This window comes from Vicugna pacos, chromosome 35 (assembly GCF_048564905.1).
Source record: "Vicugna pacos chromosome 35, VicPac4, whole genome shotgun sequence".
NCBI classification, from domain to species: Eukaryota; Metazoa; Chordata; class Mammalia; order Artiodactyla; family Camelidae; genus Vicugna; species Vicugna pacos.
Genome location: NC_133021.1, coordinates 21,556,127 through 21,583,494, shown reverse-complemented (window position 1 = coordinate 21,583,494; position 27,368 = coordinate 21,556,127). Strand labels below are relative to the sequence as shown.

At 38.0% G+C, this 27,368-nt stretch overlaps 1 protein-coding gene across 1 annotated transcript in view; it reads right to left on the bottom strand.

The window, feature by feature from the left end:
• Positions 1 to 25,126, bottom strand: part of GPR158 (G protein-coupled receptor 158) — a 298,552-nt gene extending 273,426 nt beyond the window's left edge. The window contains exon 1 of the mRNA XM_006208906.4: positions 24,095 to 25,126. Within this exon, the coding sequence (XP_006208968.2) occupies positions 24,095 to 24,996 (902 nt within the window). The 5' untranslated portion in view covers positions 24,997 to 25,126. The remainder of the gene's footprint in view (positions 1 to 24,094) is intronic.
• Positions 25,127 to 27,368: the final 2,242 nt, after the last annotated feature.

Sequence of the window (27,368 nt, the reverse complement as noted above, 5' to 3'; positions counted from 1 at the left end):
ATCCAGGCCCCTTCTACTTCCAACTCTCCACTCACTCTCTTGCATACATTCACTGTTCCAGACAATTCAGAATTACACGTGAGGCCCTAAATAATTCATGCTATCTCAGAAAATCATTCTTTTATAGATACCTTCATACCTAAAGCCCCTTTGCCTAAGCTGTGCTTTACCTATCAGCTCCTACCCAGCTCCTTTCTAAAGCCTTCCATGAACTCCAAGTCTCATTTATAAACTAACTCTCTATTCTCCCCATTAAACACTGTGCTTACCTTCCTTATACCACTAGCACTCTTTACTATAATATTTGATTTTTAATGATCTGTTTTTCTCACCAGACTAAAATATCTATAGCCCATGTCTTTGTAATATTTTCCCTCAGCTCCTAAATCCACCCATCCCCAAAATTAACCCTGAAAAAACTGCAGATACTAGGGAGATGCAAATGGTAGCTAAAATAACAATGACCAAAAAAGAAGAGAGAGAGTAAGAGAAACTAAAAACTATGATGAACTTATATGGGTGAATGAATAGAAAGAAAAACTAGATAGGTTGAAGGAAAGTTTTGAAATTCTGCTTTTGTTTCTTCACTGTGTTACCTTGGACAATAATTTTCCTTCTCCATCACTCCAAAAAATTGACAGTAACAGCCCATGTAGTCCTTTGTTAAGATCTCAGAAAGATCTAAGGCAGTGTTTCATAGAGGCTTTCAGCGAGACTAAAGGGCTTCCAATGGTCATATGGGTATGCCTCAAAGACCTTCTCTGTTAAACAGAGATTCTAAGATTCTCAAAGCTTTACTGCATAGCAACCACAGGGCCTAAGATAGAAAACTTATCTTAAAAGAGATTTGTAAATGTGGCTTTCATCTAGTAGAATGAACTCCAGTGAGATTCATGGAAAACCCACATTTTTCAATGAACAGCATAGACAGGAGAACTATCATCTTGAATTAAAAGGAAATGAGTATAACATTGTAAAAGACACCTCCCCCACCCCCACCCCCACACTTCTATGGGCATGTAGCAAGCTGAGAAGGCCACCCAGCAGCAAACAGAGTCAGTTTCTTAAGGAAAAGGAAGTCTAGCTCAGAGGAGAGACTCAAGAGCCCAGAGGGTAAAGCCAGGACCTTCAGAGAATTTTCCCAGGGAGCAGGACTGGTCCTAATCAAGAGATTGGTGGTATGTGTTGAAGTGGATTTCAGAACTGCCATAGACTAGTAACTGCTATGTGCATCCTGCTTCTTTAACTGAAGTGTTATTGTAGTTGTTCAATCTCTTAACCACATTTGGATGTTGAGGGGATACTGGGGAGAGGGGGCAGATTTAATTTTTCTTTATAGGTCTTCAAATTGAGAGGTACTATATTTGAGGAACCGTACACATAGATACTCATGCTCATCTGGATCTCATTCAGATGGCTAAATCCAGACTTTTAAGACAACATCACAATGAAATGAGACTTTGTGGGTGGGGGACTTGAGAGGGGTAGGTGTATAGGAAGCTCAGCTACCCTGAGATTATCCTGCAGTGAGTAATACAAGATGCCAGGTGGAGTAAATGTGGAAGGAGAGTTTACTGAGCAGTTCCCATACATCCCCCAGCTATTCCAAACATCCCAGTCCAGTTGCCAGATATACGAGTAAATAAGCCATCTTAGAAGTGGATCTTCCAGCCTCAGCCACCCTAGCTGATACTACATACATTAGAAGCAAACTGCTTAGCCAAGCCCTTCCCAGATTTGTGATACACAGAACTGTGAGAACAATGAGGGGAGGGTATAGATCATTGGTAGAGAGTGTGTATAGCATGCAGGAGGTCCTGGGTTCAATCCCCAGTACCTCCATTAAAAAAAAATAAATAAATAAACCTAATTACCTACCACCACCCCCCAAAAAAACTTTACAGAACTGTGAGAATAAAATGCTTGTTTTATGCCCCTAGGTTTTCTCAGTAATTTATTATGCAGAAATAGGTGACTGAAACATCTAACCAATATAGATACTGTGTATTGGGAAGGAAACAGTAGCTTAAGAGAATATAGCCACCAAGAACATAAATGCACCTAAGCGCATGCACGTGTGTTTGTGTCTGTGGGTGTATTGTCAACAATTGACATAACAAGAGAAATAAACAATTGTATTTGGAAATTCTGACATACCTCTCTGAGAAACTGATAAGTCAAAGAAGCAATTAGCAAATATCTCAACATTATATTTAGTAGACTTAAAGTATTTAGGCATATATAAGGTACATGTTCTTCACATGACAATTCACTTTCTATTTTAACATGCACAGAATATTAACTAAATATTTACCAAAAATAAATCAGAGATATTTCAGAGAGAACCTTAGATTCCAAAGAATCGGTGTCATACACACTATGTCCTTTAGTCATAAGCATTAAATTATAAATTAAGTTTCTTAAAAGGATAGCTTAAACACATCCTGCATGTTTGGAAAATAAAAACAAATTCCTAAATAACCCTTAAGTTGAAAAAGAAATTAATGAATACTTGGATATGAATGGCAGTGAATACACTACAAGTAAAACAAAATTCTGGAACAGGGTTAGAAAAATGAATGAACCTAAGCCTGGGGCAGGGAATACGCAAAATAAGACTAAAGCATCATTTTCAGAAAATAAGAACAAAGGCATGTCAAAAGGACACAAGCCAACTTAAGAGAGTTACCAGTTGTGAAAGTTGGAGCAATCTGAACAACAAAATAAATTATAATATTGGATTCAACACCTAAAATAAATATCCCTAAGGTCCATACTCATAATAAATAAATGATTAAGTAACTACATGAGGAAGAAGGAACAACTCTTCGTTACAAAAGAATTCCATCTCATAAATTTAGAAGGAATGAGAGAAATAGGAAATCATCACTAGTAAGTGTTGCAGGCAAGACCTGCTGATAAACCCTAAAATTAGTGGGGAAAACATTAAGAAGAAACAGGATATTTGAATAAGCTCAAAGCATCTCATCTTCTCCAAAACATTCATTCATTACTGTAGTGGTTTTAACATGTATCCAAAATTCGTTGATACTCCTCTCTCCAGGCAGAAGTTAATTCACTTTCCCTTGGGTATAAGCTTAACTTAGTGATTCACTTAGAATAAAGAATGGAAAGGGGAAAATAGTAACTTTAGAGTGGAGAAACATGGCAGGCATCACACCAACCAAGTGATTAAGGTCTCCATCACCAATAATAAGATATATAATACTGTGTACTCTCTGGTATGGTGCAATGAGAAGGGCATTTACCCTCTGTTGTATTCTTCCAAGAAGTCCAAAACTTCAGTCTAATCATGAGAAACCAACAGAAAAATCCAAATTGAGGGATATTCAACAAAATATCTTCTCAGCACACTTCAGAAGTGTCAGCTGATAGTTGATAACATAAAAGAATATTGGTTATAAAGACAAGGAAAGACTGAGAAACTATCACAGACTGCAGGAGACTAAGGAAATATGAAAAACAAATGATATATTAGTTTGCTAAGGCTGCCATAAGAAAGTCCCCAGATTGAGTGATTTAAACAACAGAAATATATTTTCTCATAATTCTGGAGGCTAAAAGTCCAAGATCAAGGTGTCAGCAGATTTGGTTTCTTCTGAGGCCTCTCTCCTTGGCTTGTAGATGTCTGTCTTCTCACTGTGTTTTCACATGGTCTTCACTTTGTGTGTTCCTGTGCCCTAATTTCCTCTTAAGAGGACACAAGTCATGTTGGATTAGGGCCCATTCTCATTTTAACTTAATTACCTCTTTAAAGATCCTGTCTCAAAATACAGTCACATTCTGAGGTACTGTGGGTTAAGACGTTTGCATGTGAATTTGGGGGAAAATGCAGCCTATAAGATATGATATCCTATTTTGGATCCTGGAAGAGAGACAACATTAGTGGAAAAACAGGAAATCTGAATAAAATCTGTAGTTGAGTTAATAGGGTTGTACTAATATTAGTTTCTTTCTTTCTTTCTTTCTTTCTTTTTTTTTTTGGTCTAATCAAAAACATGCCTTTATATTAGTTTCTTACTTTTGATAATTTTACATAAGATGTTACTGTTACAGGGAGCTGGGGGAAGGGTAGGTGGGAACTTTCTGTATTATCTTTGCTAATCTTCTGAAGGTCCAAAAGTATTTCAAAATAGTTCAAATAAATTAGTTATAAAGAAATTAAACTTCTTTGAAAAGATAAATAAGGGAGACTCGAATTAAAGAGAAAATATGCATATAAACAAAATAGGCAAACAATACACAGAAAAACAGATACAAAGGAATGTTTGTAAAACTGGTATTATGACTGATTATTCTGTAACAAACATAAAGAACTAGAGGAAATCAATAAAAAGGATAAATTGATACAAAATGTAAAATGCCAAATTTGTCCCAAGAGGGAATGTGAAATTTGAATATAACCATAAGCATAAAAAAATTTTAAATCATTCATTTGCCAGAAAAACTTCAGGCCTTCATACATGATTTTGTATACGAATTCTAGCAAATTTTTAAGGAATAGTTCTCTTATTTTCACAAGTTCCTAAAACCAAAAAAGAACTAAAACCATCCAATTTATTTTACATGGTTTTGCTTCCAAACCACATAAAAACAATATTAAAAAAAAAAAGCAGTCGCATTTTAACTATGCATATAAGTCTAAGAATCCTAATCAAAATATCAGCTAAGCAAATATTAAAATATATTAAAATAATTACACATCATGATCCACTGGAGTATATCTCAAGAATAAAAGTATGTTTCAATATTAGAAATATATCAGTGAAATTCACAGCTTAGTAGGAGAAATGAGAAAAAATTATATGATTGTTTTAACCAATATAAAAATGCACTTTACAAAGTTCCAACACCTAATTTTTTTTTTAATGGTAAACTAGAAATAGAAGGAAATTCTTAACTTAATAAAACCTGCCTCTATCAACCCTATACTTAAAGGAAAAACTTAAAAGATGTTCCCTTTAAATCAAAAATGTTTACTGTCACAGATGCCATTTAACACTTACTAAAAGTCACAACTAATTCTATAAGGAAAAAAGTGAGATGTAAAGATCAGAAGAGAAGCAATTAAACTGTCATTATTTGTAGATGACATGATCATTTATCTAGCAGTAAAATCAAAAGACAAATATGAGAACAATAAGAAAATTCAGCAAAGTTGTTAGATACCAGATAGCGTTTCTCTACACCAACAATCTCCAACAAAAAGTCAGCACTAAAAATATACCATTTAAAATAGTAACAGAACTTATAAATTCTCTAGTAATTAAGAGTACACATGATGGGGGAGGGTATAGCTCAGTGGTAGAGTGCATGTTTAGCCTGCCTGAGGTCCTTGGTTCAATCCCCAGTACTTCCATTAAAATAAATAAATAAATAAATAAACAAACAAGCAAACAAACCTGCTTACCTCACCCCAAAACAAAAGCAGAACAAAAAATGAATAAATAAAATATTTGTTTAAATACACATAGAATACACATTTAAAAAAATAATTTAAATAAAATAAGTAAATCAAGAATACATGAAACTTACAGAGAAATTTTGTAACTCTAATGAAGGACAAAATAGATCTGAATAAATGGAGAGACATTTTATGTTCTGAAAGGTAATAATTTTACTGTTTTAAAAATGTCAGTTCTCATCAAATGGAGCTATAAATGTAATGCAGAATCAATCAAAATTCTGTACAGATTTTTTAGAAATTTGATACCATACTTTAAGTAGAAAAATAAGAGTCAGCTGTGAAAAGGGGAAAGAGGTAGGCTTTCCCCAAGCAAATATTGAGACATATTACCCAACCACAGCAATAAAACATTATAGTGTTGACAGGAGAACAAACATGGGAAGTGGTTGAACAAAATAGAGAGCTCTGAGACATACATGTGCATGTAAGGCCCTTATATGTAAAATAAAGGAGGATAGTGTTGGGAACCTGGCTCACTAAATGTAACTGGATCCCTACTCAATACCATGTATAAAAGTGAATACACAGCCTGTGAAAGGTACAACTTTAAAGATAGTAGTCGATTTAAGAGAATGTTTTTGTGGGAAGGCATTGAGAGTTCCTACATGAAACCCAAAAGCATAAACTGTAAGGCCAAATTTTGATTAAGTAAATAACATCAGAAAGTTTTAAAAATTCTGCTCAAGGGAAAATATTATGGGCAAAGTTACCTGAAAGCTGACAGTTTGGGTGATACTACAGTTCTAAAATTGACAAGGAAACAGTACCTAGAATACAACAGGATCTCTTCCAGTACAACAGAAATACAGGAATCATAATAGGAAATGGGCAAAAGCTATGAACAAGCAGTTTACAAAAAAAGTAAGCCCAACAGGCTTACAAGCACATGAAGAGATGCTTAATAAGCTCATTAGTAGCCAGAGAAATGCAAATTAAAGCAATAGTGAGATACCACTTTACAGTCATTAAACTGGCAAAAAATTAGAAAGCTATGTAGTGCCAAGTGTTGGCAGGGATGTGAGGCCATAGGAGCCCATACGCCGTGCTGGTGTGTGTGTGTAGACTGATGCAGCCTGTCTTGAGAACAATCTTGCAATATTTTGTAAAATCATATTTAGCTCTCCCTGTGACCCAGAAATCCTGCATTTTGGTTTATCTTTCAAAGATATTCTCATGCAGGTCTATAAAGGGGCATTTAAGCTAACCACAGTGTTATTGTAATGGCAGGGTAGTGAAGACAATTTGGGTATTTATCCCTAGAACTGGACATTTTCCACACACTATGCAGCATTAGAATATTACATAGTAGTAGAGAAATGGACTGGTTGTACGAGTAGCAGCAGAAAGATTTTTAAAACAGATTTCTATAAATAAAAAGCAGAATCATGAGATATATAGCAATTATTTCATTAAAAGAATTTGCACACAAATAGCACATGAACAAAAGAGCATACTTCATAGTTGCTAATGGGGTGGGATCAAGAAGAGACTTTTTACAGGGGACAAAAAGCAATTTCCTTTTTGTTACCATCTAACTGTAAAATACTCTAGAATCATGTTTCAGTCATCTTTGGGTAACTTCCTTACTTGGGTCCTCTCGTCCTCAGAAAACATTGCTCAGAAAAACATTTCTCATTTAGCTCAAACCCATAACTACAAAAAGTACAGGAGAACCAAGAACACAGTCTGATTCCCCTCTAGAAAATCTAGAAGAATTTGACAACAGTCAGTCTTAGGGCAAGGAAATGTTCTCCCCCGCACTACTTTGCAACTGACATGTGGAGAGAAGCTTGCCAAAAACTTTACATAGTGACAAATGTCTTCCATCTGTCTGGCTTCTTGTTCTTGGAAGGCTTTTTGGCAATCAAGTCACAACTTCCTTGGGAAGGTCTATATATTTTGTGTGGAGAAAATAACTCAAATTTGATTTTAAAAAAAGAGAACCAATAAATATAAAAGTAAGGTCAATCAGGAGGGACATCTGTTCTCCATCCACAAGTATACAGTCTTTCTATTTTGGGGCTCCTGAAGGTGATACTTTCAAAGTCAAGTGCAACACATCTCTAAAAGTGTGCAAGTTTAGAGTTCAATAACAAATGATTATACCCCTAAAAAATATATTTTGAGCCTGCTGCTTTTGCAGAAGTCACTGACTAATGTCTCATTTTATGGTTTTCCTTCACTGGAATAATTTTGAGCTACATTCTCTTTCAATTTTAAATGACAAGATGACAGTTTATTTTATCAAACACATCTACAGTCTTCCTCATATCACCTCTCTGAATATGACCATTTCTAAATGGAGTGACACAACCCTCGTCAGGGAACCCAGTACAAGAAGTCACCTATTTTGACTCATTTTATTCAAGTAACAATTCTATAAAGGAGGAAGTACTTTTCTTATTTTCCAAATAAAGAAAATAAGGTTCAGAAAACATATAATATGTTCAAAGCCATACCTTAATTGCTAGGAAATAAAAAATAAGAACAAAATATATCCTGTCAGAGAAAATTAATGTCTATTGTGAACACTAATCTGTCTTACAATATATAATAATGATTTTATACCTTGAGTTTCCTGGTGATTTCATTAAACAAGTCATTTATATTAGTGCTTGGCTACAATATCTAAGTGAAAAATACTCTTTTTTGTTAGTAATTTTTTTAAATCATTAAATTTCTCTTTTTTTCTGTTGGTTCTTATACATATAGCTCTTCAAATCAAATTACCATCTGATAATCAGCACAGTTTTTTATTTTAAATGACTTTTTTCTCAATCCTAATATTCTATACAGAAGGTACAAGTCAGACATTTCTTGTAACTTTTCAAAGATACATAGCTTGTGTCAAGGAATTCTTCTGATTTAGAAATAATAAAAGCAGATAAGGCTATAAAGTAAATTTAAAATGTTCCCATTGGAATTTAAAATAAAGAGCTTTGTTAGATACCCAAGATATGAACTAAATTTAGGGTTTTCTTGTATGCTTTACACCCTGTATTTTACATTTTCATTTAGCAGGTGCTCATTAAGTGTCTGACATTATACAATACACTCTTAAAATATCCTCACTGAAACTGTTATGTGACTGGTATTAATCTACCTAATTTATATCACAACTATATATGGCCAATATCATTCTCCCTAAATAATAGTTGAGAAATTTGGGACACAAAAAGGTGAAACGGTGTACCTAAGGACACACAGCTAATATGTTGATCACCACATCACCCAAATCTGGGAGACAGTTGTGTTTCCTCAGGGGTGCCCTATCCACAATAGACGATCAGCATGGTAATAACTTAAAAAAAAATTAATATGATGTCCATATCTTAGGTGTAATGGTAAGAAGACCTAAGTTTGAGTTCTTGTTCAAGTTGGTGAGTTGAGCATATGTTTCTCTACCTTGTCCCTTCACATCCAACCATAGTGGTAGTGAATAAATACAAGAAGGAATGAGAAGTAGTTGACCAGAGATTTGACATAATTCTCTATGATCATACTGATGGTAAGCCAGAGTGGTGGAGCTAAGTCCAGGACATGCTCAGGAGAAGGCTGGAACAGAAGTGAACAATGCTTTTTAAGCAAAGTTTCTAGAAGGATTTTAGGCTCAAAGTCAGTATGTATCAAGAGTGGAAGTAGAAGATGAGGCAGACATTAAGGTGATGAATTGAAGGATTTTTTTTCTTCTAAGCAGTTATACAAGTTGGCACATCCTCTGCATTCAATGATGACACTTATTCCCAAGCTAAAAACCAAGACCTAGTCTGTAAAGAGACTGAAATAAATGCCTGGAAAGAACTAAAACTTTTAAATGGTTATTAGTTCTCCCAGAGTAAAGGTCTAGAGTGAGCCAGAGATTGCCAACTGCCTTCTCAGAGTGAATGAAGCCTGACAGTGGGGGGGGGGGGCACTGAGGAACTAGGCCTTTACATCTGCCACAAGACTCCACTCCCTGTAGCTGTATACAGTAACCTAGCCCTTCTGACATAAAACTGATGACTAACAAGGGTCGGATTTGAGATGAACTGGCAGCATAAAGGAGAACTGCTATGAACAAGGGAAATAACTGAACCTGAAACAAGGAGCAATAATTTAGGGAACAGAAGACAATTTCATAGATATTTTAACTAATATTCTCAAAGAGATTTGAGAAAATGAACATATAGTTATGAAAAAGAAACAATCAGAGCAAGAAAGAGTTCATGGAAAGTAAAAGAGATTTCCAAATGAAAACTAATTTAATTTTTCAAAAAGGTAGGAAAAACAAAAATAAAGATAAAAAGAAAAAGAGATGGAAAATGAGAGAAAAGTTAAGATATACAGACATCAATCCAGAAAGTCACATATCTAACTGTAGGAGTTCCAGAAAGAGAAAATGGATAGGCCAAAACAGTTTTAAGCCATCATATAAGGAAATTACTGAGTGGAAAAGTCTAAAAGAGCCAATTAATTGACGAGGTTGATAAATTTTAAAAAATCACACATAAGCACATCATCATGAATATTCAAAACCCCAAAGAAAAAGAAAAGATCTTAAAAGTTTCCATGAGGAGAAAAGATTAGCTACAAAGGTATAATAAGTCAGGTTAACACTAAATTATTCACTAGCAACAATGAGTGCTAAAAACAATATAACAATATCTTTATATAATTCTGAGGGCAGAATGACTTTGAACCTATAATTCTGTATTCAGACAAATAATCAATCATGCATGAAGACAAAGACTTTTTTAGCCATGGGGAGATGTAGCAATTTTACCTTACACAGAATCTTTCTAAAAAAATATTTGAAATTGTGATCAGGGGTGGGAAAAAAAAATTCTAGAAATAAAGAGGACCAGCAACCAACACACAGTTGGATCCAAAATTTCAATAATTTGAAAATATTTCTATGATAGTTATGCTGCTGAAGGCCTAAAGCAATTTGTACAAATTTTGAGATTCCAAGAATATCTTCAAAAAAAAAAAAAGTACATTTTCTTTAGCAAACAATGATTGATTAAGAAGTTGGATAATCTTAGAAATAAGAAAACATGGTTTCTTTTTGTTTCTTTCACATGAAAAAGAAATTAGCAACTGCATGAGGGGGAAATATGTAAAAGGTCTTGATGCAGACATGCACAAACCAAAGGTAACATTGTTCTGAGCAATGAATCTAAAAAACAGGAAAGATAATCCATTGGTCCCTGAAACCTGGAACATTCTGAAAATGGCATAGATTCAGATATTCAGATTTTAATTCTTAGAAGCAACTTACTGACAAAGGACAGAAGTGGGTTTTGTTTTTTCGTTTTTTTGTTTTTTCTTTTTTCTTTTTTTACTGTATTGACAGACTGTAAACATTACCATCTTTAATTATCTAAAAATATTGGAATAGGGGTAACAGGGTAAAGAAAGAAAAGTAAAGGACAGAAGATACCATTTAAAATGTATGGGTATAAAAATCAAGGTAACCAATAGAAAAATTTTAAATATTATTAATAATACAGTGGCTAGAGTAGAGAAAGGAAACAGGAAATATAAAGAAGCTAAATTCCACATCTGTCATATAAGAGAAGCTAATGATGATTTTATTTCCTAAAACTTATAATCCCAAGTTTCCACTTATGATGCTCTTCATTGGAGATGCACCCCTGCCTATACTTTGTTTCCTATGGTGCAAAGTCTGCCTCCTCCAAATCATGTCCAAATGTTTGCAGTGTCTCCTCTGGCTCTTCCAATCTCACTTCTGTATCCTGTGCCCCTAACTGGCAGTTTCTGAGCAGCCCCTGACCTGACATCTGAGCCCTCACCATAAGAGGCAACAAAGTGTGTCAGGAAATGCCAGATGCCAAGACCTGCCAGCCACCAGCTTGAGAGAGGTCCAACCTGCAGAATGTCATCCCAGGCACGCCGGTGAGGAAAGCAGTGCTTTGCCCATGAGTTTGCCTGCAGTGCCTCTGCCCTTAGTCTCCTGCTGTCTGTGCCCAGAAAGGTTTTCCCTGTACAGATCTCAGCTGGGGAGCAGAAAAAGCACCCAACTGATTTATGCAAGAAATTCTAGATTTTCAGTCTGCACTTCCCTCACCTCTCAACTGTTCCACTTTATTCATTCACATTCAAGAATGGGGCAACTATAATTAGCTTATTCTTTGATTAAAATCTCATTAGAGAATTTGGAAAACCCAAGCTCCCAGAGCTAAGGGATGCAATGGGCAGGAAGGAGGAAAGAAAAATGGAAAATAAAGAAAATAAAAATACATCCACAATCTACATATTACTACAGGCTAGGAATTTTTAAAGCACTTAACATGTTTCTGTATTTTAAGCATTTATTGAACACCTTCTGTATACTTTACTTATCTTCTTTGTCAGTCCCCCTCTGGCTACATTCTAGTAACATTGACTTCCTTTCTGCTCTTAGAGCATTTGAAGCTCATTCCTATCTCAAGGGCTTTGCTCTTGCTGCTCTCTTTCTCAAGGATGATTGCCTAAGCTTGTTTCTTTCTTGTCTGTCTCCTTCTCCTCCTTCATTTAACTCAGTCAGCATTTTAAGGAAGTCTTCCCTAACTGCCATATTTACTGCAGCCCACCTTAACTCTCAGCCATTCTTTACCATATTATCTTATTTATTTCCTTACAGCATTCATTTCTACCAAGAATTACTATATTTTGCTTGTCATCTATGTCCCCCACTCAAAAAATCCGTGAGGACAGGGATTTTTGTCTGTCTTTTTTACTGTTATATTCTCAATACCTATACCCCTAGCCTGGCACATGTTACATACCCCGTTTTTTAAAAAGGAATAACACATTCCAGACATTATGCCAAAGTCTTTACATATATAAGATCATTTACTCTTTACATTGTGCTCTATGCCCTTTACAAATAAAGAAATTCAGCCACAGAGGGAAGTAAATAATGTGCCTAGTATTACACAGGAAGTAAAGTGGAAGTTCATAGATTTAAATCTAGGTTTATAGTCCCCAAACCCTTCTTCTTAGGCACTATTCCATACTTCCTGAAATATGCAGGCAATTTCTAGAGGCAGTGAATATGACAGGTCATGAAATGTGGTCCTTGTCCTTGAAGGACATGTACAACTAGTTGAGGAAACAGGATGTTTACATAGAGAAACAAATTGTAACAAGAGGCAGCTGTTCTCATGATAGTCCCTGTTTTAAAGGTGAGAAATCAAAATATAACCCAAAATAAAATGAAGGAGAAACAGCATGCAGCTCAGTGGCTCGCCACTCCAGTGCTCTTCCCTGTGATCTCCTTGCCCTCATAACCTGCTAGTCATTCTGCCTCTGCCAAGGGTCATACACGACACTGGAATGCTTCGGGACCCAGAATGGCCTGCAGCCAAACGTTCTGAATGACTAAAACTGAAGTTGCAAAGCATTTACAACTTTCAATTCTTACTCTTAAAATCTTGTAAAAGGAACTAATTGTATGTATTTCAACCTTATCAAATAGTGTTTACTTTTTCCCAAGTTTGCTTCTAGATTATAAAGAGTTTTGTTTTTGATATAGACTTCTGAAACTATCCTTACATCATCTCATTCCCAGGGTCTGGAGAGGACCTAGGAACTTATCAGCAGGCTTTTTAGGTGATCCTGATACCCAGTCAAGTTTGGGGTCAGTGAATAATGAACATAACTTAAACTTTTACTTGATGACGCAGGGTCTCTCTGTACCTGTTATTTAACTACACATTCACTACAGCTATAGCTTGTGCAGGTGATGGTCACCACTTCCCTGGGTCTCAACTTCCTCACCTATAAAAGTAAAAATAAATTGGATTACATGATCTCTAAAATCCTTTTTACCGCTAAAATTCTAATTCTTCAAAAAGGAGCTTCCCCATGACATTTACTAGAATATTGTTTATTTAAAGAATGCCCCAATTGTTATTTGCCTCTTTCTCAAAAAAAAAGGGGGGGGAAAGACAAATACATTTCTAAATAACTGTCAGAGGGCCGATTATGAGGGCTTTCCCTCAAAACTAGTTATTAAATCAATACCTAAAGCAGCTAGCTCAAAAGTTTGCCTTATCCTGAAAAATAATAATCTTCATCCTTCTTTTCATGGGCCTTGGACTCATCCTTCAACATTCCCAGCATTGTCTCTCATTTCCCTGTGGTCAGCACAGTGTACAGCAGCCTGCTCCTCATTCCTTGCCCCTGCAGCTCACGTATATTACATATTTATGGGAAGAAGTAGTCATGTATCAGTTTGTGCTAAGGTAATTTGCACTGTGAAGCCTAAACATTCTTTTCCATCATGTGGTCATTATTATTTTTAAAGATTTTCTCTGCCTTAGGATTCTAGAAATTACTAATGTTAAAAACTGTCTTTAAACATGTTAAAGCCTTAAGTAATATTTATGTAACATGTCATTTTAATAATTATTTTTCCTAGGAAACTCCATTTATAATACACTCAAACTCTGAACAACTTCTAGTCAAATCAGTAAGGTCAAAGTGGCAAACAGAGCATCTTAAAAATATGTATTGTAATGTACTAATATTCCTTTAATAGGGTAAGCTCTGCATCAGCCTGATTATATAGCTTTGACTTCCTGAAATAAAGCTCTGAAATGCATGCACAGTCAACCTGTTTTTATGATGATTAAACCTTTAGGAGCTTGATTCCTCACTACTTACTGAAAAGAATAATTCAGTTTCATCAGAACTATGAGAGTACTCTGTGGGAAACAGAGCTTCATGAAAAAGTAAAACACTATTCCACAGCATCATAGATTGCTAATTGTTTTTCATCAGTTCATTCATCTCCATTTTCCCATCCCCACTCTTAATTTTTCCCTCTCTCCTCTCTTTGCCCTCCAGAGATTCATGCATACACATATACACATTTTCTTTTCAGAATGCATCCTTTAATGGGAAATCTTAAATATAATACATTTAGCTATACAAGCAGTAAAACCATGCCTACCAATAAATTCTGCAAGTAATTTGGCCAGATGTTCTTTTTGAGCCCTAATGATATGTAAATGTGAATTAATATTCCTTTGATCTATCAAAATTTTCCGCTTCTCACTCTTGTCTGACTTCATGTATGCAGTGATCTTACATTCCAGACAAATAGAAATGTGATCTGGCAAACTCATACACACACAGAAATACATGTAGAACCCTTGAAATAAGGATAGCCATAGAATAGCATTTTTATATATGTTCCCTCTACACCAGCAGCCTTCAACCAGAGGCATTTTTATCCCCTAGGTGATACTTGGCAATGTTTGTAGACATTTTTGATTGTCACACTGGGCGGGGAGGTTGCTACTGGCATCTAGTTGGTGAAAGTCAGGAGTGCTGATAAATGTCTTACAATAAACAAGACATCCCCTACAACCGGGGATTATCTGGCCCAAATTTCAGTAGTTCTGAGGTTAAGAACCCCTACTCTACACAGTGATCTGAGGCATCAAATAAGGGGAAAACTAAACTCTGCATTCCATTCCAGGCAGCTGTCGAGAAAAGAAAAAAAAAAAAAGAAAACAAAAGAAAAGAAAAAAAAAAAGACAAGACCACACTTCCACAATTCCATTTAAATCTCTTTAACCAAAACTAGTTACATGGCTATACCACACAGCTTTTACTTCCACCCTGAAACCTCTAAGCACTTTAGAATGGAAAGACAGATCTGTTTCCTCTATTTTTAGTTTATAAGTGGTCTTTTATCCTCACTGTCCTGGACTTTTCCCCACAGCATGAGTGAAATGCTTTGCCAGATGGTGTGGGAAAGATTTTGATAATCATTACCTCACCTATTCTGAAAATAAAAGTTTCTGCAGCTTCTGGCCCAGTGTTTTGTATATTTCACATGTATTAAAAAGAAAGTGTGGTTATAGGTTCTAGCATAGCTTGTGTTTTTTAACAAAATTATTCATGAAGACCAATAGCAATCTAATTTATATACAGCAGTAAGGTGTAGGTCTAGATTTTTTTTTGTTTGTTTCTATATATGCATATTTTGCTGCATCTTGAAAACTTATAGATGATAATAGAACTTTATAGCTCCAGAGACCATGGAATATGATTTCCCATTTTCTAATATCACAGGTCATCAAATAGAAGATGCCATTAATTTTAAGATGCACTATTATTACATTGCATACCACTAAAAGAAAATGTATGCCAATTGGAAATGATGTACCCTCAGTCATAAGACATATCTCAATTTGAGAGACATCAAAATGTGGAAAAGGTATATGTTAGAATTGATAAAATAGATTATTCTGTATTACCTTTTCCTATTTCTCAGAGAAAAGCCTTGTGTCATGTTATTCTATAAAAATCCTTCCACAATAATGTAATAAGGTATGCACATTGGACAAAACACATAGTGAGAAAAGTAGGTTAAGGAAGTAAGCCAAAATTGTATATAATTCTAAGTTTCCTTTAGGTTATAGGTGCACTGGTGGACAAGTTTTTTTTAATCCTATGTTGTCTTTTTTTTTTTTTTTAACCTTTTTTAAACTGATGTACAGTCAGTTTATAATGTTGTGTCAATTTCTGGTGTACAGCACAATGCTTCAGTCATACATGAATTATGGGGAAAAGTTACAACAGATAGTGTAATGAAAGAAAATTAACTGGATTTCAATTAATTATGAGTATTTGTTAATGGTAAAAGGGAAAGAGACCACCGTCTTTGATAAAAAGGTAGGAAATCAACTTTTTGTTTGGGGAAAATAATCTTAGGGTCAGATCACATTTAAGCTAATCTGTGTTTTCTATAAATTCTACCTATAGTAAATTCTTTCTATAATTCTACCTATATAATAAAACTAGATGAATCCTATGATTGCTTAGAGGCACTATAATATCCTTTGGCATAAAAAAGAAAGTCATTGTCCTTATACTAAATTTGCTGTTTTAGAAAATGGGGAGGGGGGCAGGATGAGAAAGACTTTTAGCCAAGAAGATTAATTTTCTCTTGAACTGAAGAAGTATTTCATAGAACAGCTTATTCACTGAAGTTTTTTCATAGGTCAAGTTTAAGGAAGAAAGACTTATTAGATAAGTGAAATGCCTAGTCAAAGTAGAAATTACACCTAGAAAAGGTTTTTTGCTAAAAGCTGAAAAGTGAATAAGACCAAAGGATCAGGAAAACAAGGCAGTGCATATGCCATAGCTGTGCTGGGCAAGAGCCTAATAATGCTTTTGGCTGCAAAACCTCCCAAGCATAGTTCCAGGGCCGGTGAACTCCCTATTTGCATGTAGTGGCCATCAGGCTGCTGAAGTTATCAAAATTCCAATGTACCATTTTAGTAATTCTGTTTAACCCTGTGAACATCAATGCAGAACTGAAGAGAAATCACACAAGGTGCTAATGCTTCCTTATCAACCAAATGCAAAATAACACCAACATACTTCTCAGCATCCCAGTATATTACAAATTCAATAAAACACAGTGCTTGTTTGGGAAAGTGTAGCCTTAAAATCCTCAACAGTGAACAACAAACTGCTGCTTTTCTGAAGTTGAAAGTAAAATTTGACTTATCTGGGAGCTGAGTCTGTAAAATCACTCTAGTGAGGGCATTAGTTCCCTCCCCGGAGGGTAGGCCTAAACTCTTGTCATTTACTTAGCAGTCTTGGAAATCCCATTTCTGCTTCTGAATGCATGTTCTAGAAAGTGGCAAGAAAATGCTGTAGCACTGTTTCATCACACTAAATAGCCTTCTTTGAAGATGTAAAGCCAACTAGAGAGGTAAATCAAAGACAGGTTGTTCTTTTAAGAGTAAGGAAAGAAGAGGGGAGGGTGTAACTCAGTGGTAGAGTGCATGCACAGTATGCATGGGGTCCTGGGTTCAATCCCCAGTACCTCCATCAAAATAAATAAGTAAACCTAATCCCTCCCTAAAAAATAAAAAAGAATAAGGAGCATTAGGATGCCTAAAAATTGGTACCTTGAGGGAAATTACACAAGTATATTGAGGCCCTTGGTTCAGAAACCTGTGAAACAGCTTCTTGTTGAATTTTAAGTAAATTTATTCTTATTTTGAAATGGAGTTCTCATTTCCATTAGTGTATATACTTAATTCAGTGTACATTGAGAGGGCTTTCTCTAAATATCCTGTGAATAAATGACCATGATAAAGTCAAACACTGAATATATATGAACATGATCCCCATTTAAATGAGCATACATTAACTGATTTCAGCATTATAATCAGAATTTCACAAGTTAAAGTGACACATTTAATTATGTATATAGTCACAGCATTTAAATTGAAAGGAACCAACAAGTAACCTAGTCCAACCCCTTTTAATTTACAGATGAGGAAACCAGTTTAGAAAGGCTGCCCATGGTAACACCATAGTCAAGGGTATGGTCCAGGCTAGGACCAACATCTTCTGTCTTCAAGGCCAGTATTTCTTCCATGATCCACTATCATTACAGGCCATCAAAATAATTAGGAATGAAACTAAACCATTATATACATTATGAATTACTATAAATCATATGACTTTAATACAGCTAAACTAAGAAAGCGTATGTTTGGATAGGGACAGTATTTAGGAAAATAGAAGCTATGATACAAAATATATACCGAGCTTTCCATGTGATGACAGTTCTTCACATAGTCTTTATCGAATCCCAAAGGAGATATACTTTACTATTTACAGTTTACAGATGAAATAATTGAGACTGAAAAGTCTCAATAGCAAAAGTCCATCTAAAAACTCTTTGATCCATTACCCAGGTAGACAACTCTGTGCTGTACCTGCAGGTTACCTCTTCAACCACTACCAGTACCCATGAGAGACATAAGACATGGTTGGCCTAGAGCAAGATGGTAATTTCTCTAATGCTATGTGAATCATCCTCTTTTGTTGAAAGCAGAGATCTGTACTGGAATCTCTGATGGAGGTGTGTGGGCATATGTTTGTGAAGGAGAGAAAGTGAAGTGACCCCTCAGGAGTCAGTGACTCAGTGACACCAATTTTAATTACATTAGTTTCTAAAAGGGGGTTTCCACACTATTGTGATCTTTCCTTCATTAACCGATTGCCTTTTTTTTTTAACCAAACCTCAGGTCTGACATTCACTTGGTTTCCTCTTCTGCATGTTACACTCCTATCAGTATCATTTCCACAACATACTGCATTTATGTGTATCAGCACTGTTTCCAGAGCCGCCTTGTGGCCCATTTGGAGAGGCCACTTAAGAACTCATAGAACAAGGAGTTATAAAGGCATCTGGATATCGTCAAGTCCATTTCCACATTTTAATTGTGTAGAAACTGACTGTCAGGTAACACAGCCAGTCAGAGGCAAAACTGGGACTTGTGGCAAAGTTGTAACTGAAGTCTAATATTCTTCTCTCTATATAACATACTTGATTACATGATTGGTCTAAAAGAACAAGCGTCTACCACTTACTTGGCCAAATATGTTCATTATTTCAAGCCAATACCATGTTACATTTTTTAATAACAGAATAAAAACAAAATTGGTGATCAAGAGATAGCGGCATAGGGTAGTAGAAAGTACAGCCTCATGACTAGGTAGATCTAAATTTGATTCAGGCTCCCTAATTCACTAGCTATGTTCCCTTAAGCAAGTTGCTCAACTTTTTGAAGTTCTAACTACCTGAGAATACTAAAAATTAAATGCAGTGGGATTTATATCTAAAGTCTGACATGTAGTAGATGCTCAATATGTATCAGTTCCCATTAATTATAACCCACCCTGAAGAGCTACACCACCCTAGCAAATTCCTTTAGCCCTTTGGGTCTGTTTCTCCACTGTGCAATGAGAAGACGAAAGACATCAAATGAATTCCAAAATTCCTTACTGCTCATAAAGTAAGAATTAGGTCTCAAAGTTCCCTTTACCTTAATTTAAATTCAACAAACACTTGCATTCATCCTAGGCGCTGAACATTTCCAGCCACCACCAGGAAGGTATCTATGGTTTTGCAAAATGAGATCCAATTCCATAGTACTTTAAGTTCCACACAGAAAAATTAATATGCAAAACTAAAAGACTTAACTTTAAAGAAAACTCTACAAAGACATCACAAACCTAATGTGATAAATAAAAGTAATTTAGGGTATACCTTAAATTGTTACTTTTTTTTTTTTTTTTTTTTTGCTGGAATGGAAGATGGGACCTAAAATATTTAAACTGTTAAGTCTATAACAAAAGACTCATGAGCCATTTAGGTAAAGCAACTAATGCCACTTTTGGGGAGGGGGAAGAAATGAGCAGTAAATTTCTCTTCCCATGTGAGTTTTATGCCAGGACTTAAAATTTAAGAAACTTGTGTCATTCTGAAACAGAGGGGAATAAAATTTATTCTGAGAGGTGTTTTACAGTGATAAGCATTAATATAAGATGATAATTGAGCATGTTCTCCACATTACTTTTGAATTTCATGTATCGGATTTATACTCTCTAAAAATAAAATGTAATTTAAATGCTTGAATCTTGTATGCTAGACCTGAGGAAACTGTAGCTGAAATATTAACTGAAATTAAATGAAAATCTTAACTACAAAGTTTCTTCTCTTCTTCCATGAGGAAATCATTACCAATAGATTTTTTGATACTGATTTTTAAAAGCCTTATTTTTGCAAATAACATTCTGTAGATTCAAAATGTATTTAAAATCATGATTAAGAGCTTCCATGGCTTCCCAAAAATTCATTTGTGGTTTACCCTGTTACCATACCTGTCATATACTATTCACTTACATTATAAAATTTTAGAATACACATCTTAGGTGATAAAACATCAACAATATAAAAAACCTTTGCCTTTTATGAGTTTGAAGAGACAGAAAAGACACATTGAAATATTTTTTCTTAAATGTTTAAAGTAAACAATATAATATTTTTTAAAAAATCAGCAGTTGTATAAACAGCTCATACAACTTAATAAAAAAACTAACCATCCAATCCAAAAATGGGCAGAAGACCTAAGCAAGCAGTTCTCCAAGGAAGGCATACAAATGGCTAGTAGGCACATGAAAAAAATGTTCCGTATCGCTAATTATCAGAGAAATGCAAATCAGAACTACAATGAGGTATCACTTCACATCAGTCAGAATGGCCATCATTAAAAAGTCCATTAATGATAAATGCTAGAGGAAGTGTGGAGAAAAGGGAACCCTCCTAGGAATGTAGTTTGGTGCAGTTGTTATGGAAAACAATATGGAGATTCCTTAAAAAAACTGAAAATAGACTTTCCATATGACCCAGCAATCCCACTCCTGGGCATATATCCAGAAGGAACCTTAATTCGAAAAGATACCTGCATCCCAATGTTCATAGTAGCACTATTTACAATAGCCAAGATGGAAACAACCTAAATGTCCATTATCAGATGACTGGATAAAGAAGTTGTGGTATATTTATACAATGGAACACAATTCAGTCACAAAAAATAATAAAATAATGCCATTTGCAACAACATGGATGAACCTAAGATTGTCATTGTAAGTGAAATAAGCCAGAAAGAGAAAGAAAAATACCATATGATATCACGTATGTGGAATCTCAAAAAAAAAAAAAAAAAGACAAACTTATTTACAAAACAGAAACAGACTCACAGACATAGAAAACAAACTGATGGTTACCAGTTGGGGAAGAGAATAGGAAGGGGTAAATTGGGAGTGTGAGATTTGCAGACACAACTACTATATATCAAGTAGATAAACAAGTTTCAACTGTACAGCACAGGGAACTATATTTAGTATCTTGTAGTAACCTATAATGAAAAAAATATGAAAATGAATATACGTATGTATATGTATGACTGAATTATTATGTTGTACACCAGAAATTGACACAACATTGTAAACTGACTATATTTCAATTAGAAAAAAACAATAGCTGTGTTATATGGGCTTTTTTTTTCTTTTTTGTCCTAAAAGATGATAGAAAGTAAACTATGCCCCCAACATAAGTTGTGTGCAGAGGTCCAGAGAGCCACAGAAATGTGCTTTAAGCATATATTTATGGCAAGCATAGTGTGAACCAGAGGCAGAAGGCCTGGATCCTATTTCTGTTGTTAAAAACTTGATATGTGATTTTTAGGCAAGTCACTCCACCTTTCTGATCTGCTCCTTTATCTGTGAAACAGGAGGAACCATCTGACCTAGGATTTCTTCCAGTTCCTATAAATAACATCTGTGTGAATCCTCAATACTGCACCTGAGGGGCACGGGACATGGGCAGAAGCACTCACAGGAGAACGCTTACTCTGCTGTTCATCCATGCTGCCAGGAGGGGCCAGATTCTGTAGAGAGCCAGACACTAAATGGCCTGGCTTCATGCCTTGGCCAAAGAACACCATCGATGACTATGAGGGCACTTAAAGAGACTCAGCCAGAAGAAACAAACTATTTTCTGAACATAGTCCAAGAACTAGGTAGGGGGTATGTGAGCCTTCATAACCTCAGACCCCTTGTGTTTCCAGCCTTTTATCTTGGCTAGCAGAAGGCCTGAGTTCATTTAGGTGACCTGTACTTTCTAAGCCTTAAGAGAAATACTTCTGAAAATAAATGGTTCTCATCCCCAGCCCCTTGTCTGACCCTTGAAAGTACATATATTTTTACACAGCAGCTATAATACATGCAGCACTCTTAGGGCACCTTCATTAGACAGGTTAGCATAGTGGTTAAAAGTATGAAATGAGCTCAAATCCTGGCTCTACTACTTAGCTGCTTTGTGATCTTGGGAAAGAAACTTACTCTCTCTGTTCTTCAGGTTCCCTTTTGGTAAAATAGGGAAATTAATAAAACCTAATTTCATAGAATGTTGTGAAGATTGATCAAGATAATGCATGCAAAGCAGTTAGCATGGAGTGTAACATAAAATATATGTTAGTAAGAGATAGATAGATAGATAGATAGATAGATAGATAGATAGATAGATAGAATCCATCTTTCAATCCTGGGAACTGGGACTCCCTGAAAAGGCTTATGTGAAGGCCAAAAGCAATTTTCTGGAAGTGAATGGCATCTGCTGATCTTTCCTCTTCTGAGCAAACAATATGGCAAAGACTCAAAGCTTGGCTCAGCTCTTACTAATAGGATCCTGCAGGAATCAGGAGGAAATGAGATTATCCTTAAAGTAGGAAAGAGTTATGCTGGTTTAAGACAAGATCCTTGTGAAAGAGATAGAAAGACACACACACACACACACACAAAAACAGTTAATATGGTCCTACAGAATCAAAGGAAAGGGGTTGCTTTTCATTTGTGCCTTCTCAAGCATTGCCAGTATAAAGCTGCAGAATTTTATAACTGGATGGTTCCTTCGAGACCATCTAGTTTAACTCCCTTACTTGATAAGTAGCTGAGGCCCAGAAAGATAAAGCAACTTATTTGAGGTCATTCAGCAGTAAATGACAGTGCCAAGACAAACAAGCTGACTCCTCCCATTTGCCCACCCAGTGCTCCTGCTGGTATCTTCCAAGTCATCATCCTGTCTTTGTGCCAAAAGGGCATTAAAACGTGCGCGCGCACACACGGTTTCTCACTTTTGCCCAGTTTCCCAAGAGGTAGAGAAGCAGATCAACCCCTAAAACCTTCTTCCCACTGGAATTTGAAGAGGATTCCAATCTATACCCTCTCCCAGGCCCTCTTTGGAGTTTCTGCTCTCCTTTGTGTTCACGTTCACTCTTAAGGGCTCTTAGGAGTTCCTCGCCCCAAAGATCAGGTACATCTCAGAGCATAAGTTACCACCTGCTAATTTGCAACTTTGCACCTTCCCACAAATGCTATACCTTGAGGCAGGAAAATACAGAACTATTATTGTTTCCTCCAAGCTCCCTAATTGAATTCAGTGAGAACTGACCCCTACCTCCCTAGGATAACTCAACCAGGTTTGTTTATATAGTGTCTTTATGTGAAGGGCAGGAGAAACCTTAGGTCTGCCTAACTCTGAAAGCAGGAGAAGGAGGGCACCAAGGAATAGGAGATGGATTGGGGGAAGGAGGGAGATGAGTAGAAGGAACAGTGACCAAATTGCAAAGCCTGGATCCTGGGGACAGCTATACTGCGAGACCGACTCCCCGCTGAGGAGACAGAACTGCCAGGGGTTTGCACTGTTTTCATTATGCGCTCTGGTAACTGACTAACAACAAACTGGCGCCCCTAAACTACACACGTAGGAGGAAGCGGGCAAAGGCTATCCCGAAGTAGCAGAAACAATGAACTCTTTTTCCTTCCTCTCCCTTTTCCACTCTCATGAGATGCTTGTCACTCTGCACCTTGCTGCGTACCCTAAGCGCACCAGATTTCGGTGCATCATCCCTGTCGGAGAACTCCTCTCTCTGATCTCTGGAGGGTTAGAAAGAAACAGGGCATACATATCTCAGCTCTACCAAGAGCTGCCCGTCCTTTGCCCCTTGCCGGAGAACTGATCTGAGAGAACAGCTTTCGCAGAGTGTTTGAAACTGACAAACGGGGGGCGCTTCTTGTCCCTAAGCACATAAGCCTGCCTGGGGTGTTCCTCAGCCTGGGTCTCTGCTTTGAGAGTGGGAGGCGTTAAGTGTCACAGCCATGCATTCCTTCCCCACACGCTCAACTAACCACGAACCGGAAGGAAGGCGTTGCTTTTTATCTTTTTTCCCTCCCTACCTGAATTCCGGGACCAGGTTAGGCTGCAACCCGTAGAAAGCAGCGGAGAGAGTGACCAGCCACCCGGGCTTGTAACTCCCGTTCTCGCACTCCAGATAAGGCGGGGACCACTTGACATGGCTCTTGTCCCCGCTAAGCCCGTCCCTGCGCCGCCAGCTATGGCCCAGGCCCCGGGGCCCCTGATTGGAGCCGCGGCGGTGTAAGTGGGTCCTCCACTTGCGCCGGAGGCCGTGGAACCACTCGGTCTCCAGCGTGGCGTTGGCCAGGTGGTGTGCCGAGGAGGACAGGTCCTGGAGCAGTATGCGACTCTCCTCGCGTGTGGCCTGGAGGAAGACCTGCGGGGCCGGCGCGGACAGCGACTCCGTGCTGAAGGTGATGGCCGCCCGGGAGATGCTGGGCTCACCCTCCAGGAGGCTCCGCACTAGTGCCTGGTACCACTCCAGGTCATCCTGCAAGTTCTGCTCCCGCGACTTATTGCTCTGCAGCATCATGTTGAGGAAGTTGGTGGCGTGTGTCAGCGTGTCCAGCGCCCCGTGCAAGGAGGGATGGGAGCTGGCTAGGGCAGGCGACTTTCCCGGCAGGCCCGCCAACTCGTAGCGACTGGAGCAGTTGGCTCGCTTCAGCTGGTGGGAGTCCCCGGTGTAGAGGTAAGAGGCCACGTCCATGGGCACCTCCTCGGCGAGTTTCTGCGCCAAGATGGTGCCGTCGGTGGAGCGGCTCCAGGGAGCTGAGGGGTCCGAGGCAGAGGCTCGAGCCGACTGTTGGGAGTGCTGCTTCGCCCTCAGGGTCCTCTCACGAGGGGAATCCGGCCGACCCGGAGGGTCGCGGCTAGCGCCAACAACTCCCAATCCCAGATGAATGAGCAGGATGCAGAAGAGTAAGGGGTAAGCCATGGCTCCCATCTGCCTCGCAGAGCGGTGAGGAGGTAACGGGAGGAGTCACTTTTAAAATTTTGGTCGTCAGCCTATCAACAGAACGACTTTTACTAGGGGTCTTGCCCCTGCTCCAGATGGCACCTAGTCCAAAAGGACTTTAAAGTAAAAATGTTACGAAATACGCCTGGCTGACTAAGCTACCGTCACAGGAAATCAAATCACCTGTGGCAACGCTGGCATTGGGTCCGCTCAGGGTTACGCACCTCGCAGCCTTGAGCCGAAAAGGTTACATCCCCTCTCGCTACCGCCAGCGATAGTTAGCCTGCTTACGTCTTTCTGCTCAGCAGCTTCCACCGCCGCTTTCATTGAGGTGTGTTCGAGAGCTGCTGCTGCTGCTGCTGCTGCTGCTGCTTCTGCTGCCGCCGCTGCTGCTGCCGCCGCGGCCGCCGAAGACGCTGCTCCATCATCTCACCCGTGGCAGGTCGTTCCCGCCTCCCGGCAGTGGCTCCTCCTCATTCGCTTCGCCCCAAGGCGCGGGACGCGCGCACACGGACCCGCACCGCGAGCGCAGCAGCGAGTCCCAGAGAGCAAGGGTTTCTGTTAAGACGTTTGTCTCTCCTGAGCCGAGGGGGCCAGTCAGCTGGCTAATTGGAGCCTTCAGGTTTGGCCGCAAACCGCACTTCTGCCTCTGGTGCTCTCGGGAGGAAAGCCGGTTTAAAGAGGCAGCTTGGCCGCAACCAAACCCTTGTAGGGCGGCTTCGAGTTGTCTTGCTCCCTGTTTGGCCGGCTGCGCTGTCAATCAGCCGACTGCCATTTGCTGGGCTGGGCGGGAGTCCAGCGCCGAACCCTCGGCGGCTCGGAGGAGGCGCAGGAGGAGGCGGTGGCGCGCAGTGTAGCCGCGCTGAGTCCTTTCAACCCACTCGCGTTCCCTGGTGACTCGAGAGCCCGAGTGGCGGGGGGAAGGGTGGGCGGGAGTGAGGGGATAAGCAAAGCTTGGCTGGCTCAGAGCGAAGGAAACTTGCGCGTACTGAGGAGGAGGGTGTTGGCGTCTTGCATGCTTACTTCAAGCAGCCTTTTTTGCCTGGAAAAGAGGGAGAAAGTAGTTTCATTGGAGACTTAAATCGAAGGGGAGGGACGTAGGATGGAGACGTGTCCTCCCGAGCATCTGCTCTTTTTAGGCAAATTATCAAATCTTCCTCCTTGTTGTCGGTTAAAGAAATGATTAAACCCTGCTTGCCTAGGTCCTAGCTATAAGGAAGTAATGGAGACACCTACAGGCTGAACTTTAAGAAAAAGTGCCATATTTAAGGAACCTCTGAAAGGGATGAAGGGGGAACCTGTGAGAGTGTATGCACGTGAGGGAGACAACATGGGCAGGGTCAGGACTCGGACTGTGAGAGAATGAAAGAGAGTGAGTCTGTGTTGAGTGAGAAGGGAAGGCGTTCTGACTGGGAATTCCTAGCATTAGTGGATGTAAGAACTAAAACGTCTGGTTGGGGTATCCCAGCTGAAGAAAGACAAGCTGAATAAGTATGACAAGCTCCCCCCAAAATGACTGGAAAATCCCTTAACACAGCCTCATTGTTTTATTTGAAGCTTTCAGAGTGTCTTCTGACATTTTCATTCTGGAAATACTAATTAGTGCTGGATAGGTAGTGTTTTATGCACTTGCACCTTCCATATGCGCTTCCATTTTCAAATTCCCCAAGAAAAGCATATGGAAAAATCTCAAATTCACTTCAATTCCCAACTAAAAAAAAAAAAAAAAAAGTCCCCGTGTCATTTTAAGGTAGCTCTGCTTAGATTTACTTTGCCATCTTATTTTGTCCTCCTTGTTGAGAAAATACCTGAACATGGAAATGTAAGCCCTAAAGAGCAAAGATTTGTCTGCATTGGTCACCGTAGTATCTTGGGCACCTAGTTCCAAATAAATGTTTGCCAAATTAATGAATGAACCAGAAGATTATGATGATGATGCTAATTATTTAAAAATCCATCTCCTTACCTAAGAAGAGAAGTCTGATACGTCAGTGGTGAGAGCTTTTGAAATAAGACATAGCAATCAGTTTTCCAAACTGCAATGTGTGGTCTCCAAGGGAGTTTTTATAGCTATGCAAATAATCATTATTAGATTTGTGTTTATTTACAAGTAGGTTTCATGTTCGTATTTGACTTCTTTAAATTTTGCTTTGCAGCATATACTCCTTTACTAAATAAAGGTCATCTCATTTTAATCCTCTACTATAGTACATGTGGCAATAATAACAGGAATCTCTGTTTCTTTAACTTATCAATGTATACAATATGATTTTCTCTCTATTTAATCATCTGAAGACTGAAGTGTAATTTCCTTATTAATTGATTTTTTAGAAAGCCTGCATAACTTATTAAAAAATCTT